At 35.5% G+C, this 21,773-nt stretch overlaps 1 protein-coding gene and 1 long non-coding RNA gene across 9 annotated transcripts; one reads left to right on the top strand and one right to left on the bottom strand.

The window, feature by feature from the left end:
• Positions 1 to 442: 442 nt before the first annotated feature.
• On the top strand, positions 443 to 14,400 carry LOC107592472 (uncharacterized). Its single transcript, XR_001609984.1, has 4 exons — positions 443 to 507; positions 2,700 to 2,836; positions 14,016 to 14,146; positions 14,290 to 14,400. It is a non-coding gene; the product is annotated as an uncharacterized lncRNA (long non-coding RNA).
• On the bottom strand, positions 4,130 to 17,098 carry LOC107592467 (uncharacterized). Of its 8 annotated transcripts, none has more exons than XM_016281996.1 (6): positions 16,807 to 17,067; positions 14,407 to 14,472; positions 10,754 to 10,815; positions 9,823 to 9,974; positions 9,124 to 9,276; positions 7,525 to 8,446 (listed from the first exon to the last, which is right to left on the bottom strand). In XM_016281996.1, the coding sequence occupies exon 6, from the start codon at positions 8,395 to 8,397 to the stop codon at positions 7,717 to 7,719; it is 681 nt and encodes a 226-aa protein (XP_016137482.1). In that variant the 5' UTR covers positions 8,398 to 8,446; positions 9,124 to 9,276; positions 9,823 to 9,974; positions 10,754 to 10,815; positions 14,407 to 14,472; positions 16,807 to 17,067; the 3' UTR covers positions 7,525 to 7,716. The 8 variants fall into 8 exon arrangements, with proteins under 8 accessions (XP_016137477.1, XP_016137479.1, XP_016137478.1 ...); XM_016281997.1 differs by having other exon boundaries at positions 9,154 to 9,276; XM_016281995.1 differs by lacking the exon at positions 9,124 to 9,276 and having other exon boundaries at positions 9,823 to 10,028; positions 16,807 to 17,063.
• Positions 17,099 to 21,773: the final 4,675 nt, after the last annotated feature.

The following is a 21,773-nucleotide window of genomic DNA, read 5'->3' as shown; positions in this document are numbered from 1 at the left end:
TCCCATGAGACTCAACAGAGGACAGAGGAGGTGTCTGCATTTGAATCTTTTTCAGGCTTATAGTCTATTGATGTACGTAAGGCACGTAAGAAAGGATTACTTTCAATATTCTGTAGGCCCATTAGATTACGTCATATTCGGATTCTGATTATTTGATTGGGGAGAGCATTGTCATACGGCGAAGTTTTCATATTTCAGTTACTATGTTTTGAGTCTAAAGTTGAAAATAAAATATTTCCCCCCATTTTATTCTTTTAATCACATAAACCCTCTAATATTAAGACATTTTTGTAATTTCTGTCCACCGAACAAAAATCACACAATAATAATTTAATCAACAACACAATAAAACCAAACTGGTATACATTCAATTGAATTGAAAGCGTATTTTTGACAAACTGCTATAGGTTATCTATCTATCTATCTATCTATCTATCTATCTAACATGGAGCAGCTCCGGTGGATCACAAGAAACATGCGCAGATATTTTCCACACAGGGATGGCAGGTATTTTACACATTACTGATGTATTTAAGTGCTTAACGGGTTTGATATTGTATTATGTTATGTTATATAAAAATAACATACTATATTGTCTATCTATTGTGTGCTTAATGTTCTCTTCTCTGAGCGTGTGCTGATTAAGGAGGGTTCAAATGCAAATATTATGAAATCATACGCGGGTAAAAGGGAAGGAAAACGAAGTCACATGCATCATTGCACATATTTGCAAATCAAGTGGTGGATATACATTTCTTTTCTGACAATCTACAAATAAGCGTTTGAAAATAAGTCAAGTGTGACCTTGTGTCTGAATGCGTCATAGACGGCTGACACTGCTGAACATGATGACTTATTCCCATGAGACTCAACAGAGGACAGAGAAGGTGTCTGCATTTGAATCTTTTTCAGGCTTATAGTCTACTGATGTACGTAAGGCACGTAAGAAAGGATTACTTTCAATATTCTGTAGGCCCATTAGATTACGTCATATTCTGATTCTGATTATTTGATTGGGGAGAGCATTGTCATACGGCGAAGTTTTCATATTTCAGTTACTATGTTTCGAGTCTAAAGTTGAAAATAAACTATTTTTCCCCATTTTATTCTTTTAATCACATAAACCCTCTAATATTAAGACATTTTTGTAATTTCTGTCCACCGAACAAAAATCACACAATAATAATTTAATCAACAACACAATAAAACCAAACTGGTATACATTCAATTGAATTGAAAGCGTATTTTTGACAAACTGCTATAGGTTATCTATCTATCTATCTATCTATCTATCTATCTATCTATCTATCTATCTATCTATCTATCTATCTCCCAAATTCATTAATTAGGCCTGCACTTTAACTTTCCTCAAGTAAAATGCATCTTTTCCATTTTGACTGGTAGTGTACTTGCCAATTTTTGCTTTTCAGTATGAAGTGAAGTGACGTGACATGTGGCCAAGTATGGTGACCCCTACTTGGAATTAGTGCTCTGCATTTAACCCATCCAAAGTGCACACACACAGCAGTGAACACACACACCGTGAACACACACCCGGAGCAGTGGGCAGCCATTTTTTGCTGCGGCGCCCGGGGAGCAGTTGAGGGTTAAACTGCAGGCCTAATTAATGAATTTGGGAGATAGATAGACAGATAGATAGGTAGATAGATAACCTATAGCAGTTTGTCAAAAATACGCTTTCAATTCAATTGAATGGATACCATTTAACCCATCCAAAGTGCACACACACACCGTGAACACACACCCGGAGCAGTGGGCAGCCATTTTTTGCTGCAGCACCCGGGGAGTAGTTGGGGGGGTTCGGTACCTTGCTCAAGGGCACCTCAGTCGTGGTATTGAAGGTGGGAGAGAGTGCTGTACATTCCCCCCCCCCACCTACAATCCCTGCCGGTACGAGACTCAAACCCACAACCTGGGTTACGAGTCTGACTCTCTAACCATTAGGCCACAACTTTCCCCTTGTGTGTATGTGTATGTTCTTCCATGATAAAAAGTACCCAGTGGACTGTGGTGCTGCCCTTTTTTAAGCTAGTGCATCTGAGAGGTCAAGATTTGTAATTTGTACTTTTAAAAAGAAAATGTTCAACAATTAAAAATAATATTATCAGAACTAAACTCATGAATTATCATGGATTATCAAAAATCATGGTTTACAGTGCAGTACCACAATTGGATTGTTTTTTTACAGGTAAAACATTTTTCAACTAAATGAAAATAAACTCTACAGTACTGATACTGTAAATGAAAATACGGTAACAATACTGTAAATAAAATACAGTAAATACATTACTGTGAATTAAAAATAATATTATCAGAACTAAACTCATGAATTATCATGGATTATCAAAAATCATGGTTTACAGTGCAGTACCACAATTGGATTGTTTTTTTACAGGTAAAACATTTTTCAACTAAATGAAAATAAACTCTACAGTACTGATACTGTAAATGAAAATACGGTAACAATACTGTAAATAAAATACAGTAAATACATTACTGTGCTGTAAATGCAATTACAGTAATAATACTGTAAACATTTTTACAGTAAATTACTGGCATCCAGCTTCCAGTAAGTTACTGTAAAATTTACAGCAACCTATTTACAGTGTGTTTCTTGAATTTTTTGTGGATCACAACTTCTCCTGAAAAGCCTTAACATCTTTCTTTCTTTCTTTCAGAATCATGTCCATATAAATGCCTCCCCGAGGCATTCATGACGTTACTTGACGTAATAGTCTTTGCAAAGGTTTCTGGCTGATGGCGTGAAATGTCGCAGAGCAAGACTCGAGATCTGTCTTCTGTGATGCCACAAGGGGTAAAGTAAAACTCATTCATGTTTATGTTCTCTTAAATGAAATTTAAGTGTTTGAAGATAAAGTAGCCTAGTCATATCTCCCATGCTACTTATGTTTAATCCTGAATATTTTGGGAGGAAAATGTACTGTGTGAAAGATCATGGATTTGGACCATTCAAAGACAGCTTTGCACGTGGTCCAGATAGCCCCTGCTGATAGGTGCTGTAACTACACCATTGATTGTTCTCTTATTTAACGACATGATTGTAAGTAACGTCTTTCTGAAAAAGGCCGTAGAAAAAAAAAAGAGTTATGAAAGTTGTGAAAATGACATGCTTTAGTCTTTTTATACAGTGTATGCCATTGTATAGACTATCCCTCACCTTTACATTCGCGTTAACATTCGATGTGGCGTCTAACCTGATTCAATTCTGTTGTGTAGGCAAAAACATATTTAACCATTTTTATATAGCATAGTAGATATTTTACCAGAGTCCTTTTCAAAAGTTTCAAAAGTCTGAAATTAATTAGCCTATAGCCTTTCGTGTCTGCTGCATTTGATGCATAGATAGTCTACTTCAAATATACAGTCATAACACAGTCTGTATGCACTTTTTTTTTTTACACAAAATGAATGAAATACATTTAAAAATGCAATATAACCAATTTATGTGTCAAATGATAGCTTAGTAAGATCATATGGCAGTTTAAACTGATTATAGCTGTATAGTATATGCTGTTTTTACATATATTAATAATATAGTAGGTGCTATACACACAATATGCATTAAGCTATGCATTAAGCAGTAGCAGTATGCTTTGCACTTTTTTTTTTTTTTACACAAAATGGATTAAATACATTTAAAAATGCAATATAACCAGATTTATTTGTCAAATGATAGCTTAGTAAGATCATATGGCAGTTTAAACTGATTATAGCTTCATAGTATATGCTGTTTTTACATATATTAATAATATAGTAGGTGATATACACACAATATGCATTAAGCAGTAGCAGTATGCTTGTTTTTATAGTTTAAGGTCTAAACTCAGTTTATGACCTTTTACTGCCATCTAGTGGCAGAGGAACATCTAACAAGAAAAAAAGCTCATTCAAAGGTCCCTCCACCTACTGTTTACGTCAAAATGTAAGCCTTTAACATTATATTATATTCTATTTCTTAATATTATATTTATATTGTAAATATATCTTTAAATAATATATATATATATATATGTGATTACAGTTCTGATTAATTGTATTAAATATACAGTATATTATGAATTTTAGTGTAAGTCAAAACAACTTGTAATAGTTTTCATTCCTTGTTTATTCATCTTTATTGAAAAATGTAACAATATTGTACAGCGTTATAAGTGCAGCAGCATTCCAAAGAATGAATAATAAAAAATAAAAAGGTATTTTAATAATGATTAGGAAGGCCAAGGGTTCCAATCCATGAGACATTAAAAAAGCACACAAACACATAATTCAGGTATATTTATGTATATTGCAGTGCTTTATGGATAAACAAATGTGATTATGGATGAACAAACACACAGTATGTGTTCTAATGGCACACAAAAAAAAAGCACACAGGAGACAATTAAATGCACACTTAAATCTATTACTAATGTGCCAAAAAGATGCATAAACATGAACGTTTCAGATCGAAATAGTGATCTTGGTTTGCACAGACAGTAAATTGTATGCTCTTTATTTTGCAACATTTATGAATATATAGATAGATACATGGTTTCTTTAAATTATATATGTATTTTATAGAATACATTTGTATATACTATGTATTTATTCAGGAAACAAGTTGTTCATCATGAAGTCAGTTTTCAAGGTGACACTGCTTATGAGCTTTAATAATATTTATATAACCACAACCAGCATTCTTTAGATTAGTGTGACATATCTTGTAAATGTAGTGTTAAACTGAAGCAAGGCATGAAGGCATGTGATTGTGTGATTAAAAAAAAAGAGAAAAAAAAGAACCAGATCACAAGAAATGACTGTGTACACTTCAGCATGATCTGCGGTCATCAGGGAGATAAAGCTGCAGGTCGATGAAATCTATTTGTGTAAGAGGCAAAGGCAAAGCACAAAGGCAACTTCGTCGGTTGTGCAGAAAGCTTTTACTTGCATCTCCTCAGCACCTCCTGCATTTTCTCCTGCACGTTCCTCATATTTTCTTCCCACTCTTCGTTTCGGGATTCCAAATCATCCCCCAGGATGCCGTAGTAGCCCATCAGAGCGATGAAGCCGATGCAGAACAGGTACGCGAGTCGAGTGCAGAGGTTTTCCATGACGCGCTGGTCACCCAGCGAATGCTTCATGTAGACGTCTAGGATGGGCTGGCTGAAGAGTTTGCGCTTCCCCATCACGCCTTCATAAAGTGTGTACATGTTCTGGTCATCTTTATCATTGATGAAACTCTCTACGAAATCATCTTTCTTGCGTTGCACTTGCTCCGGTTTGGCCTCCACGATCTCCATGAATTTGCGGAACTGATTGCGAATGTTTTCTTCCACCTCGTGGTACTGTTTGTCCACCGTTTCCTTCTTGATTTGCAGCAGGGCTTGACGGTTCTGCTGCGAGATTTCATCAAGGGCTCGATTCACGCTGCCAAACTCTCGTTTGAGTTTCTGAATGTCTTCATCGTCCACGTGGTGCAGCACCACCCGGATGAGAGAACCAGCCACACCGAAGATGGGATTGACCACCGCTGCTGCAGACGAGATGGTGGCCACACATTCCAGAACCTTCACTAGACCCCTCTTCAGCTTCTCTGGGTCATCAAATATCTCATTGTCAGCCATTGTGTCCGGAGGAAGATTGTAGGACAGTCTTAATGGTTAGTTCACCTGAAGGAGGAAACAGATCACAATCTTAAAGTTAAACAGAATTTCCATGAAAAATATGTATTTACCATGCACTACCGTTACAAGAATATTCCGGGGTCAGTCAGGGTTATTATAGTTAACTACAAATGAAACAAAATCTAAAACCATAAAAAAAAATCATAAATGACATACTTGAAATAAAATAAACATTATATATATATATATATATAATTGGGAAACTGAAAATAAAAAAATAAAAACAATCCAAATATTAATAAAACTAATATTAATATTAATAAAACAATATTATTAAATTAATAATGGAAAAAAAACTATAGTAGTATCTAAATGATACGAAGATTCAATACAGGTTAAGCTCAATTAGCATTTGTGGCATAATGTTGATTATCACAAGAATAATTTTGTTCCTCTTCTTAAAAAAAGCAAAAAACGAGGTTACAGTCAAGCACTTATGAGGTAAATGAGGTCCATTTTTGGAGTGTTTAAAAGCAAAAATGTCAAGCTTTTTTATTTAACTCTCACATTAATTCGGTTAAAATGTGCATATTGAGTTGTAAATCTGTTGAAGTTATATATTTAGATTTTTTTTAGGCGTAATTGTCGTCATGATGACGAAGTTGTAAAAAAATGGATATAGCATAATACAAAAAATTTAGATTTTTTTTACACTAAAATCATGCTAACATGCATGTTAAGTCTTGTGGCTGTACTTGTAAAACAGTGAGTTTTTACCGTTTAAACCGTGAGTATTAAATCTATATATATATATAATTGGGAAACTGAAAATAAAAAAATAAAAACAATCCAAATATTAATAAAACTAATATTAATATTAATAAAACAATATTATTAAATTAATAATGGAAAAAAAACTATAGTAGTATCTAAATGATACGAAGATTCAATACAGGTTAAGCTCAATTAGCATTTGTGGCATAATGTTGATTATCACAAGAATAATTTTGTTCCTCTTCTTAAAAAAAGCAAAAAACGAGGTTACAGTCAAGCACTTATGAGGTAAATGAGGTCCATTTTTGGAGTGTTTAAAAGCAAAAATGTCAAGCTTTTTTATTTAACTCTCACATTAATTCGGTTAAAATGTGCATATTGAGTTGTAAATCTGTTGAAGTTATATATTTAGATTTTTTTAGGCGTAATTGTCGTCATGATGACGAAGTTGTAAAAAAATGGATATAGCATAATACAAAAAATTTAGATTTTTTTACACTAAAATCATGCTAACATGCATGTTAAGTCTTGTGGCTGTACTTGTAAAACAGTGAGTTTTTACCGTTTAAACCGTGAGTATTAAATGTCTAAGGACTGGCCTCATTCACTTCCATTGTACAGCAAATGCCTCAATGTAACCCAGAAAGAAAGAAGGGGAAATTGTAATCAGCATTATGCCATAAATGTTGCTAATTGAGTTCAACTTGTACTGAACCTGGAATTTTTCTTAATTTTTTTTTTTTTTTTCAGATTAGACTGATGAAGCATTCTGCCTCTGAAACATTGACAAGTTTGCATTTAATGCAAATCAATGCAATTTCCGTATTCACCTGCATTCTGCACTCAGTCTTTAGTGTGTTCAAATCATGAATTGACTTGGCAGAAATCACATTTGGCCATATAAAATGACAAATAAAGAGACTAACTGCCATGATATGAGAGAAAAAATAGATTCATTTATTGTGCAAAGAATCAGAGATGTTCCACAAAACATAAGCAAACAATTATATAATAATTCATAATAACTCGTATCAAAGGCTCATATGATATTGGAAAATTATTTTTTACAATATATTCAGTCCAAAACATGCTTAACATACTTAAAAATAAAATTTGCGATATACAGTTAAGAACTTTGCACTACTTTAGTATTGCATTGAAAAGTCCATTGGCAAGCAGGAAAAGATTCACCCATTTTACACCCCACACGATTGATTTAAACTTCCTAATTCAAGACTGCTTACAACATTTAAACTTTCAGCGTATGAAATGAATCGTTCAGTGCAATGTTCCCACTTCAGTTTTCCTCAGTGCATTGGTCAAGTACTTCTTGCATCTTGGCTTGAATTTCAATGACCCTCGGGCCCCATTTGTCTCTCACTTCATCCTCGTCATCTTCACTGACGGCGTAGTAGGCCATCAGCGCCATTAGACCGATGTAGAACAGGTGGGCGATGTGAGAGCAGCGGGCCTCCATCACCTTTTTGTTTCTTTGGCAGTTCTCCAGGTAAACCTGCAGCATGGGCTTCCCAAACAGAGCGGCACCCTTCACTCCGCGGTAATACGTATCTAAGCTCAGATCCATCATATCATTCTCGTAGATCTTCACAAACTCCTTCATGTGACGATCCGAGTTCTCAGGATCCGCTTTTACTCTTTCCACCATGGTGTTGAAAGCGTTGTACTGATGTTTGATGACTTCCTCGTGCTTACCGAAATTCTCATTGATTTCGTCGATGCGGATTTGTCGCAGGGTCTGCTTGTTCTTCTCCGAGATGGTTTTCAGCTTCTCATGGATCTGTTTGAAGTCATTGTCCATCTCATGGTCCTCCTTATCCACGAGGCCTTTCCTGACCACCCCGACCACTGAAGTCACAATCCCAAAGAGAGGATTTATGTTGGAGGCGAAGGAGGAGATTTTCTCCACATAGCACAGCACTTTGGCCACAGTCACTTTGATCTGCTGTTTTTCTGCCATAGATGGGTCTGAATCTTTGGTTCTTCTAGGCTTTCAGTCTTGGCTGATTCTGAAATGAAAGGAAAACTTGTTTTTAATGATTCATATCAAAACAGCACAGACCATAATAATACTTCAACACTTCCTGAACAACAATCAAGTTTGAAACTGGCATGCTTCCTTGGGCATTTGATTTTAAATATAAAAAAAGATAATAGAAACTGCTAGTAAATTTCACAAATAATACATTACAAAGAAATGGCAGTAACGCATTAAATTAAACATACTAAAATAGTATTTTCTTGTAAAATGTACAGCAATAACCTCTATTTACTTTTTTTTTTTTTACAATGCAAGTCTTTTCAGCAAAAATGGTGAAAGCAGTAGCCTTCAGCATTGTGTGTAGACATTACAGAGAGAGCAATTCCACAATGTGACAATTCACTATTTTGACACTGAACTTGCAGTGTCTAATAAGAGAAATGCATTGTGGAATTGCCTTATCCGAGTATAAATTTATGCATTTAAATTTGGATGTAAACGTTCATTCCATTCAATTATAAAATAGTTCAGTGCAATTCAAACAGATTATTTTACTTCGTATTTGTGCACATCTCGTATTGTATATGCATATTAGTGTATCATGCTGTTAGCTGAGCAACATCAGTCTGTGTTGGAATCATTTGCGAGTCAATTCTCTAGAACTTTTATTTGAGTAGCCTATGTGGAGTTTCCTGAATTGCTTACTTGTGAGGTTTAATGACCGTTAAATTCTACCTTAAAAGACAGTGGTAGGTTTTCTAATAGGATTATATTTTCTCTTTCTTTGACCGTAAACGGTTGCTGTCCAGTTCTGAATCTGCGGTGTCTGGGGTGGTAGTTTTCAACTTGATTTTTTACCTAATATGTAACAAAAATATGAATTTTTAAACTATACAAAGTTACATACCATAAAAGATCTAAACCTATATACCAACATTCAGTTTATTTATAGCTCTTTGTGCTTTCAGAATGGAAGTTCACAGGAAGCACTGACTCAAATTCATTTAATTGTAATCAAAAACCGGTTTGCACGGGAAAACAAACTAAACTTGTAATTCTACAACTAAAACAATGCAGTTGATGAGCACGTTGTGCTTGACAGCCATTAAACCACATGGCATAATGAATGATGTCATACTCAAGTTTTCCTTTACTATAAATGAAAAGATTTTCTAAAAGCAACTAAAAGATTTTTTTCTATGTCAGTTTGGTAAAATAGGTTTCTAGGCTGAATGAATGGCAGGATGCCTTGTAAACAGGCTAACACAATTAGCTCAAGAGGAAGGTTAGACAAACAGCATCGTTCAGATACATGAAGCAGCAATATCATTTCATTTTCATGTCACAGGATGCATGTTAAGTAGAACCTAGAAGCAGGAGAATGTTCTAAGCTACGGATCTTACCTGTAAATGCGTCTGTAGCTGCTTGGTTCCTAATGGTGCTGCTGCTGTTTTTGTACAAGCAGCCACCATTTCACTGTCCGGTCTGAGAAACAGCCCCTCCCCTCTTTGCCATATAAGGGTAGGGTGTGGGAGTGACTCATACCACAGCAATGCTGATTGGTTTAGAAGAGAAAAAGAAAGTATGCTGCTTTTCCGCAATCCCCTTTCTGAAGAACACACACTAAGACACTGCATGGAAAATGGCTGCAATGCGTTCTGCCAAGTTCAGTTAAGGATCTTGTCACTTGTAGACAAGAATGAATAACTAGGGGAAGCAGATGAGTAAATTAGAGATCATTTGGGTTGTCGGTGTAAAAAAAGAGGAATACGAGGAAATTCTGACTTTGACTAGTCTAATATTAATGCACGAGTCAAAAAAATATAGTACGCGTGTATGTGGGAAAAAATTGTTTATAGGCCTCAGACATCAAACACACCGTGTATAGATAGTAAAACTATTCTTACAGTCAATTAAATGCAGTAATTACATAAAAAGGTTCTATTCATTCCACTCGTGCTTCATGAATGAGGTGGTGAGTGTGTAAAAATTTAGGAAGCAGGTATGTCTTGTTGTGGCTTTTCTGGTTAAGTGAGAAAAACCCACTGAAGCATAAACGAAGGATGAATATATGGTGAAAGGAGAGGCTGTCGGGCAACTGTGCATGTCAGCTGCCATTTGAACAGCTGTAAGAGAGTCAAGTTCATGACAGATGCGTGCTGTGAGCTGGGCTTTGTGTGGGATCGTTTGTAAATAGAGTGCCGGCAGATTTCATTCAATAGGTAACAAAATAATGTGCATTGTATGTTTGGAGGAAAAGGTCACATTTTCTCTTTGTTTAACAAAGAATGAGTATCACCTTTAACCAGTTAAGACAGGAAAATGAACTCTTACGTTGCAGTGAGAAAAACTGGATGTCCCAAATGGAGATCTTGTTTTCTTTTTTTCCCAAGGATCTGGAAAAAAGGAAAGAACTTTTAGTAAATTCAAAGACTTCTAGCACAGCATATTCAGAAAGCTTCAGGTCAGTTATCTGTAGGCATGTCGCAATAATCAATATATCGACTTATCGCGCAATATATGTACATGACCTAACACATTTTTGGTGACGCAATATATCACCCATTATATTTACTTAAAAATGTATGTCACCATGCTTTGTACATTCCACTTGCGCCTGTGTCTTTTGCAGCTTCTCGAACATAACGTGGTGCAGTCATGAGGTGCCAGTTCAAATTTAAAAAATGCTGCTACAAAAAAATGTTCCATTCTGCAGATATGGCCTTGTTTAGGGATCTGACTGCTAATTAGTGATTGTGTTTTTCAATAGTGTGCACCCTTAATTTACAGAGAAAATCTGTAGATGGAAAAATCTCCATACAAGTTCTTTGTGCATTTTTCTTTTTTTCTACTTTGCACTTTTTGTTAGAAAATGTTTATTTAATATTTATTCAGGTTTTTAAAGGTATCTAATATTTTGAGACTTCATTTCCATGATCTAAATATTCTTAATTAAAAGTTTGTTGTCATTTGGAAGTGTGTAGGCCTTCTTGCATTATTATGATTATATATTCAGTAGCATAAATTGGTCTTTAAAATGACAGTAATATCGCTTATCGCAATTATTTCTGGGGCAATATATCGGACAACAAAAAGTTGTTATCGTGACAGGCCTAGTTATCTATTGAAATTGAAAGAATGACTACTGATAATCTTGGTAGTATCAGTTAGAATGGTATCATATGTTTTACACAGCATTCTATTGTTTTCCAGAAAAGGCATATATAACTTTTCTTCTTGGTAGAGAGTGGCGAGGAAAATAAAACCTTATTGCTAAACCCTGTTAGGTTTAAGCAGTGACACATCAACAAATTATCTATGTTTTTTGATGTCAAAGTACATTCTGGCTTGTTAAATTATATGACTTTTCATCGGAATATTATGGCAAAATCAGAAGCTAAACAGTATGGTCATTAAAATATATTAGTTCTAGTTAATTTTTGTTAAAACTCAAAAAGCACTTTCAGAGAAGCAACGGGCTATAACGGAAACCGGAAGCCCCATTTCCACCTCTCAGCAACTTCTGCTTCATACCTCAATTTTGACTATATGTCTATAGACATCTACCAAAAAGTTTTTTTCCCCCTGATTCATCCAGAGGGGGCAGTAATTTTCATTTTTAGAAAAAAAAAAATCAAGACTGTGACAAAGGGGTTCCACTGACACTGATTACTACTTAAAATGTGAACAAAACGAACATTTACTGTTAAAATATCTGTTAAAAGATCTTTTTTTGTGAGATTGTAAAAACATGTAAAATATGGGATGAGACAGCGAAAATGAAGATAGTATCAATTTATCAGGTTATCAAAGTTTTTATATCACTTCATGGCTTAAAGATTATGACTTGGAAAGTCATATATGGCATTATAACTCTGAAGAAGCATAAACATTGTCATAAAATTTCTTTTGTTTTATTTTTTTTTTAGATGAGAATATTGGCATGGCAAATAAACTTCTTAAAGCAATTAAACAGTGACATCCACGTGTTATCAATGTTTTTTGATGTCAAAGTACATTATGGCTCAATAAATAATATGACTTCACAGGAATACTACAGCAGAATTCTTCAGAAGTATGGCTATAATACAGTAGCTGTAAACATATAAAAGTTAATTTATGTTAAAACTAAAAAAAAAGCACTTTTTTAACAGGTCAGCAGACTGCTTTATGAAGCTTTGACAAATTCATGCACTCACTTGAACAATTATCCTCAACCAGGGGCGTTTAACATTTACACTTGGAGAAATTTACATTATTGGAGAAAATTTAGTAGTAGCTCTGTTCTAATAATCCTAGTTTGAGAGAACAGGGTGTGAATTAAAGTTCACAGAACAATTATGTCTTGTGATGTGATAGTAGCTATAATGCAGCTGCCTTTAGGGGTTAAAACTCATCGAGTGTCCAACTGTTGGCTATGATAGGACTGTACTGAGAGCTTAGAGGAACAATTTATTAAGCAAAAGAAAAAGGGCTGCAACTCTAAATGAGAGAATGAGTGCACATTTACCGTTCTCATTTTCCCATTAGAGACACAGACCCTTGTTCCTGATCCATCCAGAGGGGGCAGTAATTTACATTTGAAGATTTCTGATCAAAACGGCAGACAGTAACTAAATGAAAGGGTGTCATTATTACTCTGATGCCCCCAAGAGGAGTAAAATTTAACCCTTTAAATGTTGGATGGTTTTAGGATATGAATAAAAATATTAAATAATATGAATAAATAATATGAATAAAAATTGCACCTACATTCTCCATTCTTCCGTTCTTTCAGTATTTAACCCTTTAGTTTATCTGTATGCCTTATCTTATGTAAAAAAAATTAAAAAATCATTAGGTTCATTTATATGAACTAAATTACTCATTTAAATATAATTCAACTTCCCTCCATTTTCATGGACATATGAGACATATAAAATCAAAAAGATGAATCATTATTGATTAATATGATAATAACTGATAGGTCATCTGCACCAATGCCAGTCTAACAGCAAAATTGTGTTATAGTTTTATAGTCTATATAGTTTTATATGGATGATGATCAAAATCTGTACTGTGCTTTACCTAGTCCATGTCAAAAACTAAACAAGGGCCCTCTAAAGTGACTAATCAGAGACTAGTCCATACTATGCAATTAACTAGTCCCTTAACTAAAAAAAAAACAGTTCAGTTACAGTGTTTACACTCCACACTCACTCAGTTCAGACCAGAATCTGATCTCCTAAAGGTTCCTTTTAGTTAGCAATACTAACCATAACTTTGATTATTAATGACTTAACAGTAAAGATGATTATTTTTCCTGCAGTTTTATTTGAAAACGGATTTATATGCTTGAACACAGAGATTGTCCAACTAACACGAGTGTCGAGTGAGTCAGGAAGTAACCCATCCCAACAGCATTCACTACTCTAAGGAGCGGCCATCTTTAAAGCTCTCAAACGGTTCACTCAGAGAAGCTAATTTGTCAAATGATCTTGCAAAAATCACACAAATACACAATAATATCTATGATTTACATGCTTTTAGCACATTTAAGTGTGTTTTATTCATCAAGCACCATCATTAACATGCTTCCTCTCTTGCTTTTCTACAGCATTGCCTGCATGTCAAATTGGCCACTTCCCTTGGACAGGCACCCAAGGGATAAAGACACAACAATTGCAGACCATCTTTATCAAGCTAAAGCACAACAATGCAACATCTTCCTGTGTTTTCCCAACCAATGTGAGTATTTTAAAGAGTCTGACGCACATTTGGAGCAGCTCACTTCAGCCAGCTGCTGTCTGCCCTGTTATAGCTCCCCCTAGCAGCTCCCTCCATATTTCCTTGTTCATGCTAACCATGATATCTATTCTCACCCTATACAGACACCATGCCAAGACCTGTAAAAATCCATATATTGCATGCATCAGGGCCAATGTACATCCCAATGAGCCCATCCATCCATTAATGGCCTGGCCATTGGAGAACACAGCTCCTCTTACCTCTTCAGATTGCTACCTCCTCTCCAAAGTCCCAATCCCGACTGTACTTCTTCTTCCCAGCAAACACTGCAAAAGAGGCTCTTCCATTTTAGCTCAATATGGAGGGGTGTTCAAATTGGACTATACCATTTAAATTGGTGTACAGATGGCCCTGGAGCCTCAAAAAGGGCCATTTGGCCACCATATAATGCAAGTCTCCACTTGCTACATTGCAGAAGCATATATGAACCCCTATTGACCTGCCCCCTCCTCAAGCCACAGATGACCTCCCCCAATGACATTCAAATATTTCAGGCTTCCAACAGTCAGATAGTCTATACAGAGAGCCGACTGTCACGTCTGGAGGCAGCTGAGGGCGCAGACAGGCTCCAAACAGGCCAGCTGCCAAGCTCTGCCATTGGTTACAACTGGTGCAAGCTATCCATGGGGGACTTTTTATTAAAATAAAGCTTTAAATAATTAATTAAAGGTTAGAATGAACCAAATGTATTAAAATAGGGTAATGAAATATGAGCCATCTGTTGCATATGCTGGCACAGAGTTAAAAAGGACACCCTTCCAATGGTGTCAATGTGGTTCCAAATAGGACACCTGTTTCTAGCAATAATAAAAAAGCTGTAATGAGCTTTAGCAGTGGAATTTACAATATATTTTAAGGTACACTGATCCAACCAGTGTTTAATCGTTGTTTAATATCAATATGAAGTGCCTCTTTATCATCATTTCTGATGGCAGACATTTCCAAGCTACTGTTCCTTTAATGACAACAAATATGCTCTAAAATGAGCTGTTTAATGATCTCTTTAATGCAAGAGTCAGCATACAATAACAATAATCATCCAATAAAATGAGAAATTATAAACAACCCATTACATTTCTGGGGATCATGCATCATATTGTGCTGTAACTTGCAAGTACTTTATATTTGTTCTAGACATGCAGAGACACAAAATGGTGCAAACACAGGATATGTGTTTTAACTGTCATGGCTAGAATATTCTGGCGTCTCAAAATATCATGTCTGCTAAAAGTAAAAATAACTCCCGCAGAAACATTTAGCTGAGTGCACAAAGGTGTGAAGTCACAGGATGAGTAGTATATATACTGTATATATATATATCTGGGTATTGCAAGGCATATGTATAGGCTCACACAAGGTTGTTTTTTAATCTGTAATTGTATTTTTGCTCTGAATGTCTCAAAATGGTGCAAACACAGGATATGTGTTTTAACTGTCATGGCTAGAATATTCTGGCGTCTCAAAATATCATGTCTGCTAAAAGTAAAAATAACTCCCGCAGAAACATTTAGCTGAGTGCACAAAGGTGTGAAGTCACAGGATGAGTAGTATATATACTGTATATATATATATATATCTGGGTATTGCAAGGCATATGTATAGGCTCACACAAGGTTGTTTTTTAATCTGTAATTGTATTTTTGCTCTGAATGTCTCTCATATAAAATTGTAATATTTATCTGCTAATTAATGTAGTTTAATTTCTAATGTCAAATAACTATGTACTAGTTCTAATCCAGTACCAGGGTGGTTTGTATTTGAAATAAATTGTGTGCATACATTAATTGTGGTAAGCACATTTACTACTTTAAAATCATTATTATTCCATCGCCACTTTAATTCAAAATGTTAAACATATAGAATGCATTTCAATTCAAAAGAGCAAATTCAAAGCCCCTGACTAGTGTCAAGAGTTTTTTTCAGTTTATTCCAATTATGTCTATGCAGTATTTCGTCTCATGTTGTGCACGCTTTTGAGAGTCCAGAAGTCTTACAACCCTCCCAATCTGCTCAGTCATTAAATTTCTACATTTTTAGCATGTAAATGAAAACCTTGTGTGAGAAAACAAAATAACCTGTAAATTCAGACGACACAAGGTCGGGATGGTGTTGGTCCTATGATTTTACCCCGTTCCTGGTTTTTAACTGGGTAAACAGGTGTCCTGCAACACTCATTGGTGCAGTAGCAGTGTATGCTTTAGCTTTAAGCATGCTTAGAAACAAAACTGAATTAAACTAAATAATAAAAACTCTTACCGGCGTTGCACAAAAACTGAAGGAAAAATATGGTGCACCAAACCAAACTATAGCCGCGGGTGGGATGCAAAAAGCATCAAGTCATTTAAACGTTTAAAATGCCCAAGTAGCCTATCAGCGTGAATACTATCCAACATCCAAGTGTAGGATGATTTTCAAACAGGTATCCGTGAACTGCCCGACACCACGTGTTGTTATCCCAAACAAACAAGTGCGGCATCACTACAGGTATAGGCTATACACGGCCTGTGAAATCTGATCTAATGCGAAACGTCACGAAATCGTCTGCAAATTATTACTGGTTCTGGTATGACGCCAGGAATTAAGACAATATATAAAATCACAGACACACTTAATGTTCATGGATTGCTTTCAGAGATTTTGTTAATGCATCGGGTCCATCAGTTCTTTTGATGGACGTCAGCACAGCATTACTAATTTGTACCCAGAAGTGAGCAAAATCTCCCTTTGAGGAGGTTTTCATTCTGTCTGAGTTCAGACATTAATTAAATCTTACACATAAATTTTATAAAATTACCAGGCAAGCTTGTTGATTAAAAAGAGTCTTGCATTAAAGATAATTTTACTATTTTTTCTTTACTTGATCTTTCTTTCTTTTGTTGGTTTTGCGTTTTTGTTTAATGGATAAAAATAAAATCAGCTTCCTCTAATTACAAAACGTGCACATTTTTGATTAACTTAAAATCTTTATACTGGGCAGACTAATGTGCAATTTGTATTTGTATACAGTATTGGCATAAATCATAAATCTGGCAGATTATGAGATGAACAAGTTGTAAGTGTGCATTAACAGTCCCAGTGGGTGATAGCCAAGATATTAAAGTGTCTTAAAATGTTTTTCTGTCAAGTATCAAGTCTGACAATTTATTAATGCTTTATATTGGTTTTAAAACATTTTGAATACCCTTCAAGCTCCTGAATGAAATTGACACCTTTCCCCCCCACATCATTTTGTCAATAAAGCCAAACCACTGGATAAACTTAAACTTATATTCAACACCAGATTACAGTAATAATCATAGAGGTGAGTAATATGTATCACTGTGTATAATGTTGCGTTAAAATATATTGTATTGACACTGTAACATGAAATGCCAAATAAAGCCTGTTCCACCTTATGTGCAGTTGTCTTCACCTATATTGCATGTGTCCATATATTGTCCATATATTACAGTCATGGCCAAAAGTTTTGGCAGTGACATAAATGTTGTGCTTTGCAAAGTTTGCTGCTTAAGCGGTTGTGGTGTTCATTCACATTATTTCTAGATTATTGTGTAGAATGATCAGATGCATTTTATATAATTGCTAAAAGCTTCATTGGCCAAAAAAAAGAACTTTTCACACAAAAAAAACTAAACAAATGTTTTTTTGATCCTGACACAAAATGACCAGCTAACATTAATTGACTAATCATATCAGCAGCACATGTGAAAGTGTAAATGAGTACTAGTCAGGTGAAATCACTATCATATTATTTAGATTGTAAGAGCAGCTTTTTGTTAGCAATGGTTACTTCCAAAGAAACACGTGCAGCCATCATCGCAATTTTCAGGACGTCCCAGAGTGTCCAGCAAGCGCCAGGACCGTCTCCTCCTGAGGAGTCAGCTACAGAATCGTGTCACCACCAGTGCAGAGCTTGCTCAGGAATGGCAGCAGGTTGGTGTGAGAGCATCTGCAAGCACAGTGAGGCCAAGACTTTTGGACAAAGACCTGGTGTCAAGAAGGGCAGCAAAGAAGCCACTTCTCTCCAAGAAAAACATCAAGGACAGACTGAAGTTCTGCAGGAAGTACAAGGATTGGACAGCAGAAGACTGGTACAAAGTTATTTTCTCTGAAGCTCCCTTCCGACTGTTTGGGACATCTGGAAAATCGGTTGCTTGGAGAAGAAAAGGTGAATGCTACCATGAGTCCTGTGTTGTGCCAACAGTGAATAATCCTGAGACCATTCATGTGTGTGGTTGCTTTTCAACCAAGGGAGTGGACTCTCATAATTCTGCCCAAAAACATTGCCATGAATAAAGAATGGTATAAAACGTCCTGCAAGAGCGATGACTTCCAATGATCCATGAGCAATCTGGTGATCCATGCGTTTTCCAGCATGATGAAGCACCATGCCACAAAGCAAAAGTGATGAAGTGGCTCGAAGATCGTTACATTGACATTTTGGATCTGTGGCCAGGTAACTCCCCGGATCTCATAGATAACCTGTGGTCGGTCCTCAAAAGGCAAGTGGACAAGCAGAAGCCAAGGGAGTGGACTCTCATAATTCTGCCCAAAAACATTGCCATGAATAAAGACTGGTATAAAATGTCCTGCAAGAGCGATGACTTCCAACGATCCATGAGCAATCTGGTGATCCATGCGTTTTCCAGCATGATGAAGCACCATGCCACAAAGCAAAAGTGATGAAGTGGCTCGAAGATCGTTACATTGACATTTTGGATCCGTGGCCAGGTAACTCCCCGGATCTCATAGATAACCTGTGGTCGGTCCTCAAAAGGCAAGTGGACAAGCAGAAGCCCACAAATTCTGATCAACTCCGAGAACTAAAAAGGCAAGAATGGATCGCCATTAGTCAGGATTTGGCCCAGAAGCTAAAATCCAGCATGCCAGAGTGAATTACAGAGGTTATGAAGAACAAGCGTCAACACTGTAAATATTGCTCGTTATATTTTATTGCCAATAAAAGCCTTTAAAACTTATATGCTTATCACTGTTTTTCAGTATACCATAGAAACTTGTGGAAAAAAAATCTACAACTACTGAAGCAGCAAACTTTGCAAAACACAAAATGTATGTCACAAGCTGTACAAGTTGTTGTGATTACACAATATAACCACATTGATGTGAAAATTAAGATGAAAAAAAAACATAGTTGGTTGTGTATGTAACATGATTGATTAACCCATATGGTGTGTTTTAATGTTAATGCCTGATGACCAAAGCCATTGGTGTACTTTACCCATATCTTTCTTTTATCAATATTACATAGAAACTGGAGTAATATGTTTTTCTGGTGTTTTAGAAATAAAAAAACGTATATATCCTACTTTTCATGACTGCACCACAGCTGCATGGAACAAAACCAGGGAACATTTGACTTCTCATGATATGACCCATTCAGTGCTTTAAGGCTGAATGTAATGATCATTATTCAAAAAGAGAAGACAGCCTTTCAAGACTTCTTCAGTACTCACTTCTACAGTATGCATTTAAGGCATGTGACATAAATGGGAAATTCCTGACGGATCATGGGAGCTCTGTCTGTGTGTTGGGTACTGTCCATGGTGCTGTAGCATTTCGGCGACTTCCTTTTTTTCCCTCTTGGAATTGTGTAGTTAGGTTTGTAGGGTAGATCGTGTAGTTTGTTTTTCTTTGTGTTTGTTAGAGTACTTAACGTTAAGTTACAGTGTATGTTATCCTTACACATGCTTTTAGAGTCGCAGGAAAATAAGCTGCAGTGAAACCCCGTCTTTGTCAAGTAGCCTACTCTCCAGCATGCACACGTGCAGAGTACGTGTATACACAGGGTTTTACTCAAGTTTCTAGCTTTCTATTATGACAAGCGTATGTTGGACGGACACAATGTTTCCATGCCAGAACAATACATCTCGAACTTAATCACTGACGAACTTCAGTGAACAAAACAGTGCCCACGGACTCTGAGCTCCTGACAAAGTCCATTTCAGATACTAGCAGGACGAGTAAATGTTTGCAGAAGTTTAGAAGTTAAAGATTTTTAATGCGCTACTATAGTTAGCTTTCTTCTTGCGTTGCTTCGTGTTCTTTAATACATTTGAAACTTTGTCTTGAAGTTTCGTTCTGTTTTTCCGAGCCCTGAAGAAGTAGAAGAAAAGCCATTCTGAATAAACCCAATAGTGCGTTCTTAAAGTGCTTTAATGGTTTCAAGGCGTCAACTTGAAACAGATGAACTTTTAACGTACTTCTCTTCATCCAGTCTACTGTAATTGAACGCGGGTTTACTCCAGAAGCTTACGTGATGTTTACAACCAACAGCTCTAATTCGTTTCAATAGCAGCAGTATTCCAACCAATAACCTGACTCTTATAATACTCTTATAATTCAACGTTTTCGTCGTTTCTACGGCAAACGGCATAACGTCTCCAGTGTTGCCAACTCATTTTCAGGGGAAGTTGCTCAAGGAAGTTCGATTTGTTGCTAAATGACGTTGTGATGTCATTGCGTGATGACGTCATTACGTAATCACGCCGCAAAATTGTCACTACGTTAAAAAAAAATATATTTTTATACGTTGATTTAGATTTGTTCGTAAAATAATATAAATGCATAATATACTGTTAACATATAAAAAACTTTTTTTATTTATATATAACATTGAATTATTGAACACTTTAACATTTTTGAACGATTACAAGTTTTTTTTATTAGCTAGTGAACTAGTAAAACTACACATTCTGAACAATTATAGCTTTAAGCAGTGTGTTAGTAGTCAGTATGCTACACTCTAAGAAAATAATTCACAGGTTTTCGGGTTACAAGGGATGATGGATAACGGATAATGTCCTGGAAAATTATTAGTACCTTTTCCATTTTTCTAGATATTTTTCTTACAGTGTACTAACTGATCAACAATCACAGGTGCAAGCTACTAACGAGGTGTATCATAAATGAACAATTATTAAATTATTATTATCAAATTGAACAATTGCAAATAGCAGTAACTTTTTTAATTTTTATTATTTCTTGAAGAACATAAATACCAAACAAATAACAGTAAGAAAAATCTTAATGCAATTCAAAGAAGTCCAAATAGCAGCATAACAAAAAATACAAAATAAACATAACAGGAAACAAAATAAACATAACAGGAAACAAAATAAACATAACAGGAAAAGTAAGAAAGAAAAAAAAATAAATACAGGAATAAAAAAAAAACCTACAATGCAAGGGGCTTAATCATCAAAAAAGACCTTCAAAAGATTACATAGCTTAAGGGCTTTTTATGACGCATGAGCTTTAAAGATTTGAAGAAGACCATTAAATCTTTCTGGAAAAGGAATAAAGTGTGTGTGTGTGGGGGGGGGGGTTATTAAAGAATCTGCATTTATGAATGAAGTAATTGGCCAAAATCACAATATTATTAACCAAAAATTCAACATCACAATTCCGACAAAAGGACACATATTTTACAGTTTTAAAATCAAAGTCAGGTATTACATACTTCAAACTTAACCAAGCATAGAGGTCATCCCATAATTTTTTTGAGAATTTGCATAAATAAAACAAATGTTCCAATGACTCTATTTCT

This window comes from Sinocyclocheilus grahami, unplaced genomic scaffold, assembly GCF_001515645.1.
Source record: "Sinocyclocheilus grahami isolate Dianchi unplaced genomic scaffold, SAMN03320097.WGS_v1.1 scaffold153.1, whole genome shotgun sequence".
NCBI classification, from domain to species: Eukaryota; Metazoa; Chordata; class Actinopteri; order Cypriniformes; family Cyprinidae; genus Sinocyclocheilus; species Sinocyclocheilus grahami.
The sequence above is the reverse complement of the archived record's forward strand: the minus strand, read 5'-3'. Positions and strand labels throughout refer to the sequence as shown.